The sequence below is a fragment of the Paroedura picta genome, chromosome 6 (assembly GCF_049243985.1).
Source record: "Paroedura picta isolate Pp20150507F chromosome 6, Ppicta_v3.0, whole genome shotgun sequence".
Classification (NCBI taxonomy): domain Eukaryota; kingdom Metazoa; phylum Chordata; class Lepidosauria; order Squamata; family Gekkonidae; genus Paroedura; species Paroedura picta.
Genome location: NC_135374.1, coordinates 55,236,968 through 55,259,136, shown reverse-complemented (window position 1 = coordinate 55,259,136; position 22,169 = coordinate 55,236,968). Strand labels below are relative to the sequence as shown.

The window sequence follows — 22,169 nt, the reverse complement described above, 5'->3', positions numbered from 1 at the left end:
GAAACATGGGCAATAAGAAGGAAGAGCTGGAACTTCTCATGCTGATGGAAAGGTATGATCTAGTAGGCATCACAGAAACTTGGTGGAATGATTCTCATGACTGGAATGTAATAGTGGATGGATATGAACTGTTCAGAAAAAACAGAATAGATCGAAGAGGTGGAGGAGTGGCACTGTATGTGAGGAAAGGGCTTACCTGTCAGGAAATTCTAGTGAAGGAGAGTATATCTACAGTGGAAAGCATCTGGGTGAAAATAAGCGAGGGGAAAACAAACAGTGGTGGTTGGTGTCTGCTACTAATCGCCTGACCAACGAGAGGATGTGTATGTTGTACTTTGTGAGCAGCTTGAGAAAATAACCAAGCGTCAGGACCTTGTCATCCTGGGTGACTTCAATTTCCCAGATGTGTGCTGGGAAACAAACTCTGCAAAGTGTCCTCAGTCATGCAACTTTCTGACCTGCCTGGCTGACAATTTCATTTATCAAATGGTAGATGAACCCACAAGAGGTTCAGCCATACTGGACTTAATACTGACCAACAGGCAAGAGTTGGTGGATGAGGTGAAGGAGGTGGGGACCCTAGGGGGAAGTGACCATGTCCTCATAGAATTCCTTTTGAGATGGGAAGCCAAGGAAGCTTGTAGCGGATGTTGGATTTTTGTAGGGCAAACTTTAATAAACTCAGAGACATGATGAGCGTCATACCATGGACGAGAATGCTGGAAGGGAAGGGAGCATGTGAAAGGTGGGCGCTACTCAAACAAGAGCTATTGCATGCTCAATCCATGACTATTCCGGAAAGACGAAAACACTGCAGGAGCTCTAAGAAGCCTATTTGGATGAACAGAGAACTTCAAGAGGAACAATGAAAGAAAAGGGAAATTTTCAGGAAATGGAGGGAAGGACAGAGCTCTAAAGAAGAGTACCTACAGGTTACTAGGCACTGTAGATCAATCATCAGAAAGGCCAAAGCTGAGAGTGAGCTAAGATTGGCCAGGGAAGCCCACTGTAACAAGAAAATATTTTTCAGTTATGTGAGGAGCAAACGTAAAGTAAAGGAGGCAATAGGCCCACTGTTGGGAACGGATGGACAAACTCTAACAAAGGATGCAGAGAAAACAGAAAGGCTCAGCGCCTATTTTACATCTGTTTTTTTTTCCCACAGGTCAAAGGGTTTAGGCACATCTAGATATGGCAGCAGCCAAGAGATAGTGTCTGGGTGGCAGGTTGACATGGAGAGAGAGGTTGTTGAGAGGCATTTTACTGCATTGCATGAGTTCAAATCCCCTGGGCCAGATGAAATGCACCCTAGAGTGCTCAAATAACTTTCCAGAGAACTCGCACAACCCTTGTCCATCATCTTTGGGACTGGAGATGTCCCGGAGGACTGGAAGAGAGCAAACATTATTCCAATCTTCAAAAAAGGGAGGAAGGATGAACCGGGAAACTACAGACCAGTGAGTCTGACCTCTGTTGTGGGTAAGATAATGGAGCAGATATTAAAGGGAGCGATCTGCAAATATCTGGAGGACAATTTGGTGATCCAAGGAAGTCAGCATGGATTTGTCTCCAACAGGTCCTGTCAGACCAACCTGGTTTCCTTTTTTGACCAAGTGACAGGTTTGCTGGATCGTGGAAATTCTGTTGATGTTGTTTACTTGGATTTTAGTAAAGCTTTTGACAAGGTTCCCCATGATGTTCTGATGGATAAATTGAAGAACTGCAATCTGGATTTTCAGATAGTTAGGTAGATAGGGAATTGGTTAGAGAACCGCACTCAAAGACTTGTTGTCAATGGTGTTTCATCAGACTGGAGGGAGGTGAGTAGCGGTGTACCTCAGGGCTCGGTCCGGTACTTTTTAACATATTTATTAATGATCTAGATGAGGGGGTGGAAGGACTACTCATCAAGTTTGCAGATGACACCAAATTGGGAGGACTGGCAAATACTCCAGAAGACAGAGACAGAGTTCAACGAGATCTGAACACAATGGAAAAATGGGCAAATGAGAACAAGATGCAATTTAATAAAGATAAGTGTAAATTTCTGCATCTGGGTCAGAAAAATGAAAAGCATGCCTACTGGATGGGGGATACGCTTCTAGGTAACACTGTGTGTGAACGAGACCTTGGGGTACTTGTGGATTGTAAACTAAACATGAGCAGGCAGTGTGATGCAGCGGTAAAAAAAGTGAATGCCATTTTGGGCTGTATCAACAGGGGCATCACATCAAAATCACAAGATGTCATAGTCCCATTGTATACGGCACTGTTCAGACCACACCTGGAGTACTGTGTGCAGTTCTGGAGGCCTCACTTCAAGAAGGACGTAGATAAAATTGAAAGGGTACAGAGGAGAGCGACGAGGATGATCTGGCGCCAAGGGACCAAGCCCTATGAAGATAGGTTGAGAAACTTGTGAATGTTCAGCCTGGAGAAAAGGAGGTTGAGAGGGGACATGATAGCCCTCTTTAAGTATTTGAAAGGTTGTCATTAGGAGGAGGGCAGGATGCTGTTCCCATTGGCTGCAGAGGAAAGGACACACAGTAATGGATTTAAACTACAAGTACAATGATATAGGCTATATATCAGGAAAATATTTTTCACAGAGTAGTTCAGCAGTGGAATAGGCTGCTTAAAGAGGTGGTGAGCTACCTCTCACTGGCAGTCTTGAAGCAAAGGTTGGATACACACTTTTCTTGGATGCTTTAGGATGCTTTGGGCTGATCCTTCGTTGAGCAGGAGGTTGGACTAGATGGCCTGTATGGCCCCTTCCAACTCTATGATTCTATGATTCTAAGGCTAGAATTCCTTACTGATGTTTACCACGCTCCCATTCCTTCTAACATCCCACTACCTTCGCACCAAGCTAATATTCAAAACAGTAGTGAGGACCCAGCCATCTCCTTAACCTTGCCCACAGAAGTTCTGAAACTGAATACAAAAGCACAGTTGGAGGGGTAGGGTTCCGAAGAATCACCATAAGCCTCTGGGCAAAAACTTATCCTGCATCTTACTATATTTGAGCGCCAAGGAATGAAGAATGACTCCAAACATATAATTTAAACAGCAACTCAAACTTCTTATGTGCAACAATAGCCTTGTACTACATCAAACTAGAGTGACGTGATCATAGGGAAACTGACTTAAACTTTAAGATATCATTACAAAATAATCCTTTCAAATCTTGGCAGACCTCATATATACCTTTTTGTAGTGTTTTGGAAAATTCCTCCACCAACAATAAAAAACAACTCCAGTCTGCCAAGATTCCATCTGGCCTTTTCCCTTAAGAACGTTTGTTAAAGAAATTTCTAATGACAGGAAGTTATCCTTTAAAAAAAACACAATAAACAATGCTCTTGCTTCAGATATCAGGGTGTTACAATGAGTTTGCCAAAGTTGTATAGTAACGATTAGGTGGGATGGGTGGAGCCTTTCCTGAAACATATGCATCAACTGATCTTCGCTTTGCTTTAATATCCTTTCAAGAATGAGAGACATTTGTTGAGCCATTGTGTTTGCATCTTTCAGTGTTTTTGTTGGCCAACCTTCATCCTTCTATTAGAGGGTTGTGATAATGTGAAACTGGTTCACTGAATTTCAAATCTGACCTGTATAACAAATAGAAGAAATCCATCCCTCCTACTCACATGCTTTCAATTTTGAGTACCTTTTAAAGGGTGTCTGCTTTGGCATTTCCAATCTGGGACTGAAGGAAATTGATACACAGTACTACATTTACATATGTAATTTATATTTCCACTATTTCAAAAGTATTTTGGCAGCCTCCAAGATTGTTGTTCTCTGCTTTATTGCAGTTATCAGTTTCTGGATCGGTGTCAAAGAACAGCGTTCCCAGGCATCTACCATGGCCTGTGATGGTGGTCACAACCTACCACCAACTGCCATCATTTCTTGTAGCAGTGGATGGCTGAGAAATCACCCCAGAGGCCCTCTAATGTCTCTGTGGTGAACCTCCCATTTCTAGCTGGGAAAGGTGCCCAGAGGCAACTTATAGCATCATGGGCATCCAATGAATTTGAACACCACTAAGTTCAGGGCAGACGAAAGGTACTGTCTCCCTGCAACAGGATATAGTGATGGTCACTAGCATAAGTAAAAAGGGGGATTAGACAGCTTGGACTCCCAGTGTGCTTCTTCCTACCATTTGCTTAGAGAGAACACCAGGGAAACACCTTAACTTCTTGTGGGCATTCAAAGTTCTAATGCTTTGCATTAATGCCACTAGTAGGTTCTGCACTATATTCTATGGAAAAATTCACACAGCAAAGAAATACATTAAATAAGCTTATCTGAAATTTAGAAATGAACAGAACCCCAGAGGCATGATACCGCACTTATGTCCTTTTTCTCAGTAGCTCTTTTATATTTTCTACTGTTTGAGAAAGTTGGCACACTTTGCATCTAGTTCCCATTTTGTTTTGGCTTCAGTTCAGCCACAGGAAATGTTGTGGAAGAGGATAACATAATAAATGATTCCCAAGAAAGGTCACTGGAAATCAATAACAAGCAGCAGGTAGAGATACCAGAACAAAAGTTGGGGAGAAAAATAATAGAAGGGAAGAAAAACCTTTTGTTCACAAAACAACTGTCAAAACAGACCTCCAGCTCATGATACTGGCAATAATCTGTCAGTCCACAGTCTACACATAGAGTACTGCTTCAAGCTTGTTCCTAATTATTGGGGAACATTCCATTTTGCATGGATTACAAACATGAAGAATTTTCTGACATAAGCAATCGCTCCAAGTTCCTTAGATAGGGTCTACTGACAACACAATTTTAAATAAGCAACTTGAACATTTTGTTTTATGACTTCTCATTTCTCTTTCCCAACAGCCTTTTAGATCTCCCTGTCACACTGGGGAAATACTTACAATACTTCTGCCTACTTCTGCAGGAGTTTGGAAGGACCTACATTCACTTACTTCTAACCAACTTCTCTCATGCTATTTCCTATGCCACCTTTCTAGTTTTAAAGAATATCTTTTGCTGAAAGACTAGCACTTTTTACCATACCAGTGCTTAAAGGCTCTTTCTGACTGTTTCAACACTAGAGACTTTGCACTGGGCTGCAGACTGCAGTTTGAGCCAGGGCAGGTTGCCCTGCTTTTTCCTGCTCTTGCATGGGCCTGCTCCTGCATGGGCCGGTACAGCTCATCTGCTCTGGATTTGTGCTCCTGCACAGGAGCTGGGTCAACAGAGTTCCTAGTGCAAAAATGATCTCTCTTTGCCTTGTCTCCTGCATCGTACTCACCAGCTACAGCAGAGACTTGCTTGCACCCTGGCACACTCTGGGTCTGAAGCTACCTACAGCTGCCCCTTCCACTTGCTTCTCCTGGATTAGCATGATTGAATGAGGCATAGTATGGGGCCAGATATCAGGCTACCAGCACTCAAATTATGAAGTTCAATTATGCTCTATTTACACAGCAAACCAAGCAGGTATCAAACTGAAAAGCGATATAACTCTTGCATATAGCCTACGCGATGGTTAGACTAAGGACAGTCAACTTATTCTTGAAGATGCAATGTTCAGAAATCATTTTATGTGATTCATATATAATCTTACTTATCTGTATAATTTTTTGTCTTTAATTTATGCGTCTTGCATATTGATTCAAGATGAATTGTTTTACTAGAATTATGTATCTCCTTAGAATAGATTTTATCTGTTCTTCAACCTTTTTGGTTTATCAGTCTCTGACATCTCCAGCTAAAAGATCAGGTAGCTGGTGATAAGTAAGACCACTACATGACACCCCAGACAGCTGCTGCCAGTAAGGCAAGATAATATTGACCTTGATAGACTGATGGTCTGATTCAGTACAAGACAGCTTCATATATATTTATAACAGCTGTCTATGCTCAGTGAGTAACCGTGGGATATTGTGTCAGCCCCATCACACTGTAATTTTGTCTTACCACCTTTTCTTTCTACTCAGCACTACAATGTACTTTCTATAATGTCAATGCACATGCACATACTATACCTTCAAATTCTCTTGCTGTAACATGCTCTTTTTCTGTGTAGACATCAATTCCATAAGCTTTATGATCTGAAAAAAATTGAAACATTTTATTCATATTCAACATCCCTTCTCTTAAAACTTACAGCCACAACTGTAGGACTGTTTATATCTCCTTAGTAATTCAGTTTAAGATATTTTCACATTATTTGTTCCCCCTGAATTTTATGCATTGGAAAATAGTTTTCCTAGGGTTTTGTGGGCTTTTCTATGATCGTTTCAAACCTTAATTGCTGAAAGGTTTTTCGAAACTGAAGAAAAGCCTGGATGGTTCCTATGTAAGTGGGAAGTTTGTATCTTCCTAGTCCCATCCACACTGAAACGATTTTTCTTGCCCCTGCCCTGCCACCATGGGGCTGTTCACCCTCCAAGTCCACCCTCCAAGTATTCATGTTCTCCAGGGGAACTGATTAATATATTCTGGAGATAAGCTGTAATTCCAGGGATCCCCCAGGTCTCACTTGGAGGCTGGCATGCCTGCTGCCATTGTGGGCCCAGTGCAACTCCCAGGCTTCCACTTCCTGTGGAATTTTGCAAGGAAATTAAACCCCTCCGTATGTATTTTTTAAATCCATTTTTTGTGCAAACCTAGGGGGTCCCCCAAAGCTCACAGAAAATATCTTTAGCCTCCACGCAGCCCTGATCTACGGATTTAGATATCCACAGTTGGGGGGGGGGCACACATGGCTAATAATATATAGATAATTCCTAGTTTTGGACTATGACAATGTATATGAATATTCATTCATTCATTTATTTATATACCGCCCTCCCCTGAGGCTCAGGGTGGTTTACATAGAACTTAGTGGAACAAGAACAATACAGAAAACCAGTAGCTATAAAAGAAACACTCTTGAATCCACAATGGAAAAATAGCTGTGAGAGGTATTTAGTCAGATCTTTGATGTGGCCTCTAGTGGTCTTGGGTTAGTCCCTCCACAGATGGCAGGACACCTTAGTGATTTCAGATGGTCTGGCAGATTTCAGTTGCTAGCCAGGGCTGCCTACCTAGCATAGCAATCCCTCTTTCGTTGCCAATCTGTGGGTTCAGTCAGACACAGCTCAACCACAAGGCAACTTTATTGAACACGAGGAACTTAAGAACAATAGGCAGAACTGCTAGGCTTTAAATACTTGCTTAAATTACACTCCAACACATGCTATTGGCTGTTAATGTACACTTGTGATTGGTTACTTATATTGGCAAATCACAACAGAGGGCTAAGAATTCAGACCTAGGCCTCAAGTGCATATCCTTATAACATACTAGTAATCAAGCCCGCTGTATGACCAATACAGCGGGCGCTAGATACTCACAGTATTGCGGGGCCTCCCCCAGGCAGCGGTCTGACGGCAGCAGCTCTCTCGGGCGGCGGCCTGAAGCGGCTGTGTCAGGCTGCCGGCAAAGGAGCAACTGCGAGCCTTGCTGCGCGGCTCGCAGTTGCTCAGGGTTTGGAATCAGAGGGACCAATCGGCAGGCGTCCCTCCAATTGTCTGTCCAGAGGATGGGTCCAATATGGACCCTTCCTCATCCCGGACACATCCTGCCCCAGAACCCCTTACCGCTTTATTTAGTCCGCGGCGTCCATGGCGCCGCGTGCGATGTTGAGATATGTAACCACTGACATAACAGGAAGATTATCAAGACTTCACCCACCTGACCTCTTCTTTTGTCTTTTCTATTTCTGAGGAAAATTAGGCAATGGGGGCAGGGGTATTATTATTATTATTTCCCACCATTCATGACAAGCTGTCTCATAGCGGGTTACAAGATAAAACCCCCACATAAAAACACACAATATCCCCATTAAAAATCTTCCTGAATATTTTTATAGCCCTAGTATATACCACTGTGTATAGTATAGTATAGTATAGTATAGTATAGTATAGTATAGTATAGTATAGTATAGTATAGTATAGTATAGTATATACCACTATATATATACCACTGTGACAATTATTATAATAAAACCTTATTGCAGAATTAATGTTTTTACCCCTGAATGAATTTCTTGTTTCACATTTTCAGGGGGGGGGGGGAAACAAAGATTTAAGCAAGTGCCTTCAACTCTGTCTTCTGTTACTTTGGAAACGTCTTTAACTCTGGATGTATTCCAGAATTCTGAGTATAAAGCTAATAAAATAGAAAGATTTTATAAACTTCCAAAGCTGAAATAAGAAAATTACAGAACACTCAAAACTCTGAATGAAACTTGTAAGGGAAAAAAAACAAAATTAAAAGATGATTTTTATAAGATGGGCCTTAGCCCAGCAATGGCAAACTGTAAGCAAAAATAGGCCTGCACATGGATCACCTTCCTGGATGAAACATATATATCCACAAAATAATCCTCTCTGACATACACACGCATCCATTAGGTCCCATAAGCATAAGCTGTGTTTTTGCTAGATCTGACCACCCATTTGCACTTTCAGCCTTGTAAATATCATGCACAGCGGTATTAATGGATCTCTAAGTCAAGGCCTTAGGTTAGCAAAATTAAATAAGCTTTAAAGGACTCCAAGATAGGAAGGGGACAGTTAAAACTTCAGACTTTGTAAATTGTTCTTGGGAGCTAAGAAAGACAAAAAATACCAACACAGTTTTGAAAGAAGTGTGAAAATTCTCTGCCAATCCTGTTCCCTTGGCAATGAATAGCAATGCACTGGAAATGAGGGTATGGTGTTTCTGAATACTCAGCAACCTTTTACCACTATTGTAAGAACAGTTGAGAGTTCATTTCCATAGCAACATTTTCAAAAAAAGTTGTGTGTCTACGTATGTATACACACACATACACACACCTTAAAAATGCAAATACTAACTAATTTCTAGTCTAATATGCAAAAAGTCTGTTCTGTTTGCTGTTAATTATTTAAAAGGCACAAGATCCAGGTAAGAAAACACAATACTACTATAACATACCAATGACCCATATGAATGCTAGAACATTACGTTATAGACGCAGTATTTGGAACATATTGAAGAGAATATTGATTCTCTTCAATATGACATATATCAATTAGTAAAACATGAATGTCTTGCAGCCTTAGTTGAATATGGGCAGCTGTCACCAAACAGCCCAGTTTGTGTCATATCTTGGAAGGAGGGGTTCCCTCCATATACCTTCACAGGGGTTCCAGCAATGCACTGGTTGGTTCATTGCCTTTTCATTTAGCCGCACTCCCATAATGCCTCATTCATTGTTAGGAGAATTGTCTTTATTCTTGTCTTCTCTGTGTTCCTAAAGAGAAGAATGTTTGTTCTGTAATCTTGTTATTTTTTTCTGTTGATAAGTCTATGTGCTGCGGCCTTGCAAAGATCAGGGTTGCTGGTCTAATGTTTGGAGAGAGAAGGTTTTGAGTGGTCATACCTGTGGGGGTGAAATGCCTTGGATTGAATTTTGTATACATTTACCAGTGTTTTATTATGTTGAATTAATCTTGCCATGTTTTATGAATGTCTTAATATGTTTCAATCCGGTATTTTGAAGTGAATTTTATTAATGTGTTTTATTTTGGTATTCTAACATGAACTGGGTTATTATGTTTTACTCCGCTGTTCTAAAGTAAATTCCATTCCTAATTATACTTATGAAATGTTGCCTTTTGAGATCTTGCCACATTCCAAGATTAGGCTTTGTTTTAATAATTAGCTGGCCTATGTGGCTAGTGAAAGGGATGTTTTCATTGTAAGTTAAAAACTGGCTAGTTTTTTTTCCTAGTAGTTCTATACAGTGAAGTGTTCTTGTCGTGCAAATGTTACTTCTCACACATATCCTAAGTGCTCTTGTCTCCTCAACACTATCAAAGGCTTAGTAAGGAATATGAGAAACAGCTTTAAACTATAATAACATTGTCTGCCTGTCAGCGAAGCCTCATTGATGTTCGGATTCTTAAGAAACTGATTAAGCCTAGATTTCCAGAGCAAAACTGTAGACTCCAGACTGGACATTCCTGGAAACATCTGAATTTCCAGTAAATTGTTCTGGGCCTTGGCTAAAGGTCTAGTAGTAACTATAATCTTGTTTTAAAAGTTGCTTTCAATTGGTACAAATTTAAATTGCCTGCTTTCATTCAGAAGCCTTGTTTACACTTCAAGCCACCTGCAAAGATTAGTTTGTTTGCTTTTGAATCATAGCGTCTTAATCTGGAAAGAATGCCATTAAGTCTCAATCTTGTTTGGTTTGATATCTGAATAACAGAATTATAGATTCTGTACATCCAGGAAGAATCAAAATGTTTATGTTAATTTTAGAATGATTTTGCTAATTGTGAGAAATATCTGTCTCCCTTCCATCTTTCCCTCCCTGGGACCTTCCACTCTAGTTATCTGCCCCATGTTTAATGATTTTGGACAATGGGTCCCCTCCCCTCTTACTTCCCAACACCATCCTGGTGCATTTATGCACATACTAGAGTTTCCCTGTTCAATCTTTCTCAAGCTTTGCTCCAAAGTTTTGGGAAAGATCCCAATAAAGCCTGTAAGGCCCAGGGGAAGGGGAGTAGCTACTTCAGAGTGATTGGGGCAGGGAAATGTGGGGAAGCCGGCCATGTGAAAGGCCCATTGCTGCCGAACTCTACGTGCAGCTGTCCTGGCAATGGAGAAACCACAAAATACCATCTCTTTGTGAAGAGCATTCCAGTAAAATTTACTATCAAACTGGAAGCCACATATAAAAAGCATGCCTACTGGATGGGGGATACACTTCTAGGTAACACTGTGTGTGATCGAGACCTTGGGGTACTTGTGGATTGTAAACTAAACATGAGCAGGCAGTATGATGCAGCAGTAAAAAAGGCAAATGCCATTTTGGGCTGTATCAACAGGGGCATCACATCAAAATCACAAGATGTCATAGTCCCATTGTATACAGCACTGGTCAGACCACACCTGGAGTACTGTGTGCAGTTCTGGAGGCCTCACTTCAAGAAGGACGTAGATAAAATTGAAAGGGTACAGAGGAGAGTGACAAAGATGATCTGGGGCCAAGGGACCAAGCCCTATGAAGATAGGTTGAGGGACTTGGGAATGTTCAGCCTGGAGAAAAAGAGGTTGAGAGGGGACATGATTGCCCTCTTTAAGTATTTGAAAGGTTGTCACTTGGAGGAGGGCTGGATGCTTCTGTTGGCTGCAGAGGAGAGGACATGCAGTAATGGGTTTAAACTACAAGTATAATGATATAGGCTAGATATCAGGAAAAAAATTTCACAGTCAGAGTAGTTCAGCAGTGGAATAGGCAGACTAAGAAGGTGATGAGCTCCCCCTCACTGGCAGTCTTCAAGAAAAGGTTGGATACACACTTTTCTTGGATGCTTTAGGATGCTTAAGGCTGATCCTGCGTAGAGCAGGGGGTTGGACTAGATGGCCTGTATGGCCCCTTCCAACTCATGCTTCTATGCTTCTATGATTCTATATAAATTAGGGTTGCAACTTCCAGATGAGCCTGGATTTATGTGTGCTCTCTAGGCTATAGAGATCAGTTCCCCAGAAGAAAATTGCACCTTTGGAGAACAGATTATGATGCTGCATCCTTGCTTCTTTTTTTAAATAAGAATTTTATTATTTCAGATAGTGAAGGTTGATAGGTCAATGGATTTTCAGATGGATTTTCAGATAGGGAGGTCAGCATCTATTTGATCTTATTTCCTGGACTCAACCATAACCATGCAGAACAGCTTTGTCTTACAGGCCCTCTGCAACAGGTTAAAACTCTTAGAGAAAAAGGTTGAATAAGGATGTACTTTACAAGAGGGGAAACCATATTATTGTACTTTGCACAACCATTTGCTACAAGTATTATTTTTCAGTTGCACGTACTGTTAAACAAAACAAAAATCTCTTTTCCTCAGCCCTTACAAAGGCAGCTAAGTAGAAAGGCATTCATGAATATCAAATAATCCTAGCTCATGATGTTACAAAAGTAAGCTTGATGTCTTTCTAAGCAAGCATTTAGAAATGGTGAACAGCATCACACAGCATCACTTCTGCAATCAATCAGAACATCCAGTATTTGGAACATCTTCAACAATGTTCCAGCTCCAGGATTAGTATGTAGGACTCTTGATTTAAACAAACAAATCAAGCAAGGAACTGTAAGACTACAAAAACTGGCAAGACATAAGAAATACTGGCTCCTTGTTTCTTCTATAGTGAAATATATTGCATTCTGGCTTTTGAAACTAGTCTTCATCGGTAGAAAGAAAGCAATGGATCTGGCATTTCCAGATGAAGACAACACATCCAACTTTCTTTGAGTCACATTCATGGTCACTCTGGGCTACCTTTTAAAATATGGGGCAGAGTTTGGAGATGCTAATAAATATAGTCATACATGAACATTTGACAATTCGTTTTCCAAAATGGAGGCATTCGAGAAAAGAAAGCTCAAATATTACTAACCTCAGCAGGACATTAAGTAAAACCCTTACTGGTGTATTTAGTCAGTGTTTCACAAGCTCTTGATGACTGTGAATTGTAATCAGATGCACATTTCACCTATGTATCTGAGAACATGTCTTTTGCAGTATGTCAAGTTAAGAATAGCTTGCCTGCAGAGAGTCTATATCCTGAGTTTCTATAAGAATCACTGTTCTGTCTCCCGAATGGAGAGCTGCCCAGCCAAGTGATGTATTGATGCAACACAAATCTCCTGAAAGGAGTTGAGGTGTGGGGGTAAGTGTAGTCTTTCTGTTCCCAAGAGTGATAGTGCGTTCCAATCAGACAGACTAGGCAGAATTATCCAGTCCAGTGCATCTGACAGGAAAGAAGACAGAACAGTGATATACTAAAGCGTGTCCACTTTGCAGATGGATACTTTGGGCTCACATCAGCCTTTAATTACTGAATTCATGTTTATTTCAGCCCACTAGCAGTTCCCTTGGGTTGCATTAGCATTCCCCAGCACACAGCTGGGAAATTACTGACTTAGATTCTACCTAAATGTTCAGTAGACATCTTTATCCCATCTAGTAATACAGGAATCTTGTCTCAAGATGTTTACCCACAAGGCTTAAATTGTTTTTTTTTTTGTTGGATCTTAACTCAAATGGCAGCACTGTACATTTGAATTCTTATCTGTATCCTTTTTTCTATAATAACAGCATCGAGGCATAATCAGGGTAAGTGAAGCTAATGTATGCTATATAAACATCACAAAATAACATACTACCTCTTAAGATCCTCTGGGAGTTTTTTATTTTGCAGGATGATAGGATTGCATTCCATGCAAAATCCCGCCTTCCTGCAAAATAAAAAAATGCCCCAGTCCACCCCACCATGCAGCGAAGCACATTGAAGCCAACTGGGGCATTTTTTTGCCCTATCTGGGCCACTGTAGGACAGGCCCCGATGGCCCCCACACAATGAGCTAAGGGAACACGGGTTCTCCTGCATTTCATTAGCCCAGGGAAAATGAGGGCTTGATCTATGGCAGGCCTGGGAGGGGGCTTGCCCCAGCAGCTGTGTTATGTGGAAGTGGGGATTAGCCCTGCTTCCATATGAGCACCCTCTTGGCCTTTTCCACCTATGTGGAATCTTCCTTAGATCCCAAAATTGACATAGATGGAATTGAATGTTGGATTTCTGAAACAATCATACAAGTATAGAAAGGAGAATATAATGGGGGCATAATCATAGTGTTAAGCCTTCAGAAATGGAAAGTGTCAAATCTTTCAATAATCAGATCAGTGCAAAAAGACTTAATCTGCCACAAATAAGCACTCAATGTATGTGTAATAAGAACACATTTTTCAGCATTTTTCATTGCATGTTGTTATGCAGACAGCAGTGTGTTGCAGTTTCAGAGATCTCTGTTTACATGACTACATGGGTGGGGTAGGTGGGGTAGAATTTTTCCAGACTATATTTCCATGTCTAAGTTTTTAATCTTCTTCGAAATCACATAGTGGAAAACAAAGTTATTCACCTACTTTTGTGAGGCAAAGTCTCTTCAAGTTGTGTTACGGCCAAACAATATATTTGAGTTTATATGCAGAAGATCCTCGCAGCCACATAGGTGATGAGGGGAAATGCTTTGAAAAAATCAAGGACAATACAAACAGGCTTGGAACGCTATTGGGGGGGGGGGGAGAGAAGGACTCTACCCTCCCCCCCACCCCCACCAGCTGTTCACACAAAAACAGTGCTGGGGATGGGGGGAAACACGAGTTACTTCCCTGGTTTTGCTACTCTACATAATTTCACCAGCTCCAGCTTCACCCTTTCCTTTACATTGTGATGTGAAGAACCATGCCTAGTGATGTCCTTCATTCTGCACTGGTCTTTTAATTTTTTTTCATTGTTAAAATATGTAATTCATCCTCTCATTTTCTTTCACAAATACACTTAAAACATACATCTACTACACCCTTATAGTAAAAAAAAAAAGAGAAGAATTATTCTGAAATAACTATTCATAAATTGATAATCCTATGAATGCTTTCTTGGGAGTAAGACCCACTGAATAACATGAGGCTTACTTCTGTGAAGACGTTTAAAATTACTTCCTAAAACTGTTGTTAAAGTTACAGATAGAGATGTGAAGGACCCAATGCTTTTATTACACTAATTTCCAAGAATAAAAACAATAACAACAGGGAGAACTGAGAACCGAAAAAACACCTATTAAATATTTTCTCTCTTTTAGAATAAATGAAATATAAGGTTTTATGTACTCAAAGTATGTAGTGTGAAGTTACAGAAAACAAACTATAGCACTAGGAATTGATTATTTCTTAATAGACAGTAGCTAGACTATTGGCAGAACTTAAACGTGCAAGGAGGATTACATCACCAGGCTCCTTAGAAGAATAAAATGGTTTTATTAAGAAGAGAAATGACTTTGTATAGAAAGAGAAGAGCGAGAGGCCTAAGAGTCTCTGATCTATTGTTCAGATAGTTCTTTCTGTTCTGGAGGCAAGCAAGGAGGAAGGACCAGGAAGTCCCCAATTAAGCCAATCAGGACATAGGAGACTATTTGGAAAATATCAGTAAGTTTCTAATCTAAATACACATATCATCAAATGCCCCCTTTAGGATATTCTTTATATGCTTTTGGAAGAGCTTTATAAAAAGTAGGCTTTTGCCACTATTCACAACCTTCCACATTTTTGTTTAACATTCACTGAAACTCTTGTGATTTTTGTCATGGACAGAATTATTTGTATAAGGATTATAGCTCCTGTTGAAAGCTATTATAAAAAGACTAATCACTGAAGAAATGTATGTCTGAAAGCAATTACAGAACCGGGGAACACTGACAAGTCTTCTATCCCTTTACCAGCATTAAAAGAAAATGAAGGAATTCTAATGGTCCATCTTTATGTCCCAGTATTTTTATTATTAACTATGGCAATTCAGTACACAATTATTTAAAAAAACACAAAAAAATATCAAAGGGACTTCTGACAACATTGATCCTCAGGCCTCTCCACTGAGGGGCTGACAAACCATCAGGAAGCACCAGGGGATGTGTGATTGCCCCTCATTGGGGCAATGAGGTCTAGTCAGAGGCTCTTCCCCACCCCCTCCCCCCATCATGGAGAGCCGGCAGGAGGTAAGCCATGTGACTTGTTGCGACCTGCCAAAGCACCTCACCACAGGGGGGGGGACCACACACCAGCCACCGCCACCTCTGTGGAGCCTATGCCGGTGTCCGCCACCTCCTCACCATCGGCAGGGCTAGGAAGTATGGTCACCACCTCTGTGGAGGCCCAGCTGGCCTTCTCAGCCCTGGTGGCAGGAAGGATGGCTCTGCACATCTCACTTGTCTCTTCCTCCCCAGTGGCAGTGGTACAACAAGCCTGTGCTCTCTGCCTCCCCCACCCCGCTCTGCACACTGTCTTAGCAGTTGGGGGGCAACTTCGGGGCCACCTCACTACTGCAAAGCAGCAGGAAAGGCCACCTGTGCTCCCCACCACCACCCCGCCACTCTCCAGGGCATCCTCACTGTGCAGGGAGCCCCCAAAAGGCCCATTGCATCCTTCACTGCAGCCCCGCCACGTTCCCTGGCTTTGGAGCCATCAGCAGACAATGGGGAAACCTTTACCTCCATGATGCATCCAAGGAGAGATCTGCCGGGTGAAGGGGGGGCACCCTAACCCTAAAAACAGGCTTCTCCATTAATATGCTATTTCGTGTGTGATAATACAGTATTGAATAGTTTGATACTTTCCATATTATATAGTTTGGTATTCAAAGACACTGATATTAAAATATGCTGCTAGTTCTGCATGTGACTATGAGACTGTTTATGTACAATTGCATACTTCCCTTTTATCTACTGAAAGACTTTGTCTTCTAATTTCAATTTTCCACCATTTCTCAGATTGTAAAAGCAAAGGTTACCTGCTAATGAAGCACACAATACAGTAGTTTGTTGTTCTTTTTAGTATTGCATAAAAACCACAGATTTTCCTCTGAACCTACTTGATCCTGCCTACATCATCTGACACTCAATTGAATGCAACCCAAGAAAGGACCTTCTCAATCATGGCACCAAACCTATGGCATTCCCTCCCAAAGGTATTAATCTGTCAAGCTGGTGGAAACCATTTTTGTTTTGTATCCCCTGTCTGATATGGTTGCCAGCTCCAACTTGGGAAATTCAGATGGGGGGGGGGGTTGGTTTGGAAGTTTTTAAGCAAAGACTAGATAGCCATCTGACAGAAAAGCTGATTCTGTGAATTTAGGCAGACTGCAAGTGAGTGGGCAGAAGAGTTTGTGTCTGAGCTTGGCTCTTGTGGCCCTCTCTTGCATGCCCAGGAAAATGCTGATTGCCACTTTGGCGTCAGGCGGTGAATTTCCTCCAGGCAAGACTTTCCAGGGATTTGGGGAGTAGGGGTGGGACAGGGGCATCAGCTGTACATGGAATTGGGGTCACTGTGAAAGGGCAAGTAGTTACGGATTTCCTGCATTGTACAGATGGTTAGACTAGATGACCCTGGAGATCCCTTCCAACTCTATTATTCTATGATTCTATGGGTGCACCCTCAGCAGGATGGGGTTTGGAGAGGGGATGGTCTTCAGTGGGGTATAATGGCAGTTAACCCTCCAAAACAGCCATTTTCCCTGTAATACTAAAAGTTGTTAAAATTCTGGAAGATCTCCATGTCCTACACAGAGGTTAGAAACCCTACTAACCTTCCTTTCTGGTAATTACTTACAATATCTGTATGTTGCTTTTCTGCCTGATCAAGGCCATTACGTTTCATTGTTATTTTATATATGTTTTTATATATTTTAAAAATTGACTTTAGGTTTGGAGAGACTTCAGTGAGTACATTTGGTACCGTAACAGTGCTGAGTGGTTTTATTGTATATCCCAGAAGAAAAGCAATATCAATAATAATCTCCCTAGGATTTTTTAAATACTTGTTTCAGTCTTCTTTCCTCCATACTAAAATAAAATGATCTTACTCTGATCCAAATTTCTACTTTACTGATGCACTGATGCAAACTTGAGGAATGGCAGAGCAGTCCAACTTGGTTTTTGTGGAGGGCTTGCACCCATAATTAGTTTTCAGGTGTTTTCTCAGTGCGGAAAAAAAATTACAATTAGAAGGCTGGCTAAGTGGTACTCAGTTAATTTACTAATGGCCAAATTAGATGTGATGGTGTCCTTGGGGCCACCGCAAAAATGCTGCTGCCACTTTTAAATAATTTTAAAATGTCATGATGGTATGTTGCCCTACTACCTCATCCCTTTTCAACTGCCAAAACAGGACAAGAGTGCCTCAGTCCACTGCTTTACATTGAGCCCTCATAGTATTTCAAATAACTACAAAATGGCAGTGGTGCCCTCATGGTGGCTATGAGGATGCCATCATGTATAGTTTGGCCCTAACTGTGGCCAATTCAGGTATCACTCATTATTAAGCCATTGGCAAATAACAAGAGTACACATATCCAAGTGACAAAATCAATGAAACCCAAGACTGTCTAATTTGAAACAGGCAGGGGGAGCTGAGTCTTTTTACTTTCTGGCTTTTGAGTAATATAGTCAGTGAACAACTTGCTGGGAACCCCAGAAATATTGACTAGACTCTTTAATCAACTCTCAACAACTGGGAATCAGACTGAAGATCCATCCTGCTTCCAGTAGGCTAGGCAAAAGCTTCTGAAGAGCCTAGAAGCAGGGAATGAAAGTAACTTTTCAGTTGTTTCTCCTTAAGCAACTGACGTTCAATGGTATACAACCTCTGAACATGGAAGTTCCATGATCAGTACAGCTACTGGTATAACTCCCATTCAGGCTTAAGTCATTAAGAAGTCTTATCCTTGTTATTGGAAAAGGGTGCCCAGCAACAAGGTGGACTGAATTCCTAAACTGCCACTCCTGAAAGGACTTGTGGCCTCTAATAATACATTTAGACAAAAGCGACAAGCTCTAAAAATAGACCAGCTAAGACAGTGTTAGGAACAAGTATAAGCTGATGCCTACAATTTCCGGGGGGGTGGGGGCAACTCCCCCGTTTCAGTCTAGGACTAAACATTATTTGCATTTTGGTCAAGCATATTTACTTGAAAGTAGAGCACAGTGAAATTTACTAACTTGCATACATTTTCACTCAGAGGCAGGTGCTGCATTCAGTGTTCCACCTGACACTGTTTCTCACAACAAGGGTGGGAAGACACAAGGGGACACATATCCATAAGCATTCACACTGGGCTGCTCCAGTACATTCATTAAATATACATATGCCACATAAACTTTGAAGCCAGTAGCAGAGTTCAGTGGTGCTAGCTTACTATTAAGGCAGCACAAGCTTCCTTTAACAGCAAAATATTTTCCAGCAGGCAAAGCTACTTGGCAGTTACTTGAAAGTAAATCCCACTTAAACAGTCAACATGCATAGCATCAGGGGATATAAGGTTGTGCCATAAATGTGTCAAAATTGCTAGAGTTTAAGGAACCTTACTTTCAGTGAAAGTGTGCAGAAAGCTGCAATCTTCTGAACTGTATGTATGTATGTATGTATGTATGTATGTGTGTATATATATATAATTTAGGGGATATTATACATTAAAAAGGCTCAACAGATGCACACTAAGACTGGAGCCTATGCCAAGGGATTTCAGAGCCGCTTACTTCCAAGTAAATCTGCTGACCACTATAATTTACTTCCACACTGAGAGCCAGTGCGGTGTAGAGGTTAAGAGTGGTGGCCTCTGGTCTGGAACACCAAGTTTGATTCTCCACTCCTCCTCCACATGCAGCCAGTTCTATCAGAGCTCTCTCAGCCCCACCTACCTCACAGGACGTCTGTTGCGGGGAGAGGAAGGGAAGGCGATTGAAAACCGCTTTGAGGCTCCTTCGGGTAGTGAAAAGCGGGGTATAAAAACCAAGCCTTCTTCTTCAGAGCGCTTCGGCTGTTATGAGGGATCCTTTGCAGGCGCCCTTACTTTTCCGAGAAACAAACACATGCAGGTGGCAACACGCTCATTCCTATGTAAACCAGCGGAAAGTCGATCTCACTGAATTCAGTTGTGTGGTCTATGAGGGCAAGGGCTGCTTCCCTCCTTCCAAGGGCACCGCCGGCTATTGCCCCGCTCCACCCAGGCTCGGCGAAGCGCGTGCCTGCCCCTGGCCCCGCAGCTAATCAAGGCAAAGCGGCGCGCGGTGCCTCCTTTGCAACTCGGCACCCACGAGCGCCGCGAGGGCGACGGGCTCGCTTTCCGGAGAGGGCGAGATGCTCTTCGCGGGAGAGTCGAGAGAGGCCAGCGCCCTGTATTGCAAACGGCCAGGCCCGCTGCAAGGCAACGGCAAGAGAAGCAAGCGACTTACAGTACAGCGAGCCCAAGAAAGCGAGGGAGAGCAGCAGGACGCGGCGTCTCGCCATCTTCACAGCAACAGCTGCTGTCCAAAGGCGGGCAGAGGCTGGCGTCGCTCCCTGTCTTAGAGTGGCGGGTGGGAGAGCGGGACGCTCCTCCCGTTATTCGGGGGGTTTTGGACCACGGGGAGGGAGGGGAGACTTCCTTTCCAATAGCTCGGGGTAAACGGAGAGCCGAGATTTCCGTTGGCGCCTGTTAGCAAGCCCCAAAGCCAAGACAGGGTGGAAGAATTCCAAAGGAGCGTTTCAGCCGCCTCCTTTGCGTGTTCCCCTTAACTCGGAGGCTATTGCCAGCCTCTTCAGCCTAGAGGCAGTCAGGAGCAGTAGAGAAGGAAGAGATTCGGCCTGGAACTGAGAACTAGCGAGGGAGGGTGTAAGTGTGCCCCCCTCCCCTCCATCAGCCCGCAAATCTCGATCAGCATCTGCCTTTCCCTGGCTCTCGTCTTAATGATGAGAACTATTGTTGATTGTCAGCCCTGGGACTGAATTTCACGAAAAAGACTAAAACACACACACACTGTGCAACGCACTAGTCACAAAGGCTTGGAATCCCTCAAAATTCTTCAGGAGGCTTGATGTTTGGTACAGGGGAGGCGACGGACATATCAAAGGTGCTTCAAAGTTTGTCAGCAAAGCCCGACTCCTGTAGCTTGTAAAAAATGTTTCCAGAACACTGTAGTTGTACCTTGAAGTCTCTTTCTCTCTCCCCTGCCTATTTGTAGTGTCATCTCTCTGCTGATGACAAGTCCTGGGAAACTCAAGATCTTGGTCACTGGTTTGATCCTAACACAAATAAAGGCAGGCTCCAAGCTTTGGGCAATACACCGTCTAGTGCCCCCCCCCCCATGAACCCTATAGATGCAATAGTTCCTTGTCCTTTTCTACTGCCTCAGTCAATTAGGTCAGTTGGATGATGTAGGCTGTTGGTCCCTGCCCTTCGTCACAGTGAAATGTAAGCAGTGAGGAGCACACAGCAAAGTACTGGGAACAGGCAGACTCCAAGGGGTCAGACACCACCCAGATAAACAGGGTAAGGAGCAGTGACTGCCACCCTGCTGCATTAATTCAGCAGTGGTGAACTGGATGGTACCCATCAGTTGCCCATTGATACTGATCCTGGCAAAAGCATTGTACTGCTGCTGGTTTAGTGGGGCTTTATTTTCCACTGCTGCTGGTTCACTGGGGTTATATTCAACAAGACAGATCCATGCCCCAAAGGAGATTCGAGTCATGTGCATCATAAACAAGGAGCTCTTCAAACACATTTTAATTAATGTTTTTCTTTCCTGTAAATATGTGTAGAATACGTGTAAGAAATTGATCTTAACATAATGCAAAATAAAGGTAAAGGTATCCCCTGTGCAAGCACCGGGTCATGTCTGACCCTTGGGGTGACGCCCCCTCGTGTTTTCATGTAAGACTCAATACAGGGTGGTTTGCCAGTGCCTTCCCCAGTCATTACCATTTATTTATTTATTTATCATACTTATATACCCCCCAGCAAGCTGGGTACTCATTTTACCGACCTCGGAAGGATGGAAGGTTGAGTCAACCTTGAGCTGCTGGGATTGAACTCCCAGCCTCATGGGCAGACAGCTTCAGACAGCATTTCTGCTGCCTTACTGCCCTGCTCCAAAAGAGGCTCTTGCAAAATACCCCCCCCCCAAAAAAAAGTCTTATAGCATAATAAAGGTTAGCATTTATTTAACCATAAGTTTTGGTGAGCTGGAGCTCACTTTTCAGATATACAAAATGAGTTCTAGGTCAGCAAGGCATGCACACAGAGAGAGAATTGTGAATAATGCCAGTTGGCCAGGAAGGGTGGTATATAAACCTAATGATAAATAAAAACACAACAGATTAAAAGACAAGAGGTATAGTTTGTGACACTGCTATGCAAAACACCAATGTATACAAGAACCCTGACCATTCAGGACAGCTGAAATTGGTGATAAATTAATCAAGATATGTTAAGCAATTTAAGATTTGTTAACACTGGTTAAGGAAGGTGCCAGCTGCATTTTATCCCAGTTGATACAACATCCCAATTGATCAAATTTAATCATGTTGTTGAAGAATTGTGGAGGTCAAAAACAATGTCTTGGTGGACTGAAATATTCTGTCACAATGGTGAATTTTAGAGTCTAATTTATGTTCATTCTTTTGCATATTTTATTTATTTATTATTAGATATTAGATTTCTAGACCACCGCTCCTAGAATGCTAGCTCACTGCGGTTTACAAGAGGAAAGTATTATACTCCCCATAAAATATGCACAATAA

At 42.2% G+C, this 22,169-nt stretch overlaps 1 protein-coding gene across 4 annotated transcripts in view; it reads right to left on the bottom strand.

Annotated features, from left to right (window-relative positions):
- The window catches only part of JAM2 (junctional adhesion molecule 2), a 37,605-nt gene extending 17,380 nt beyond the window's left edge, over positions 1–20,225 (bottom strand). For 2 of the 4 annotated variants that reach the window (XM_077342461.1, XM_077342463.1), the window contains exons 1-2: positions 19,841–20,225; positions 6,018–6,083 (exon numbers count right to left, since the gene is read on the bottom strand). In XM_077342461.1, the coding sequence (XP_077198576.1) occupies positions 6,018–6,083; positions 19,841–19,895 (121 nt within the window). In that variant the 5' untranslated portion in view covers positions 19,896–20,225. The remainder of the gene's footprint in view (positions 1–6,017; positions 6,084–19,840) is intronic. The other 2 variants (XM_077342460.1, XM_077342462.1) reach the window with 2 other exon arrangements.
- Between the last annotated feature and the right edge of the window lie 1,944 nt (positions 20,226–22,169).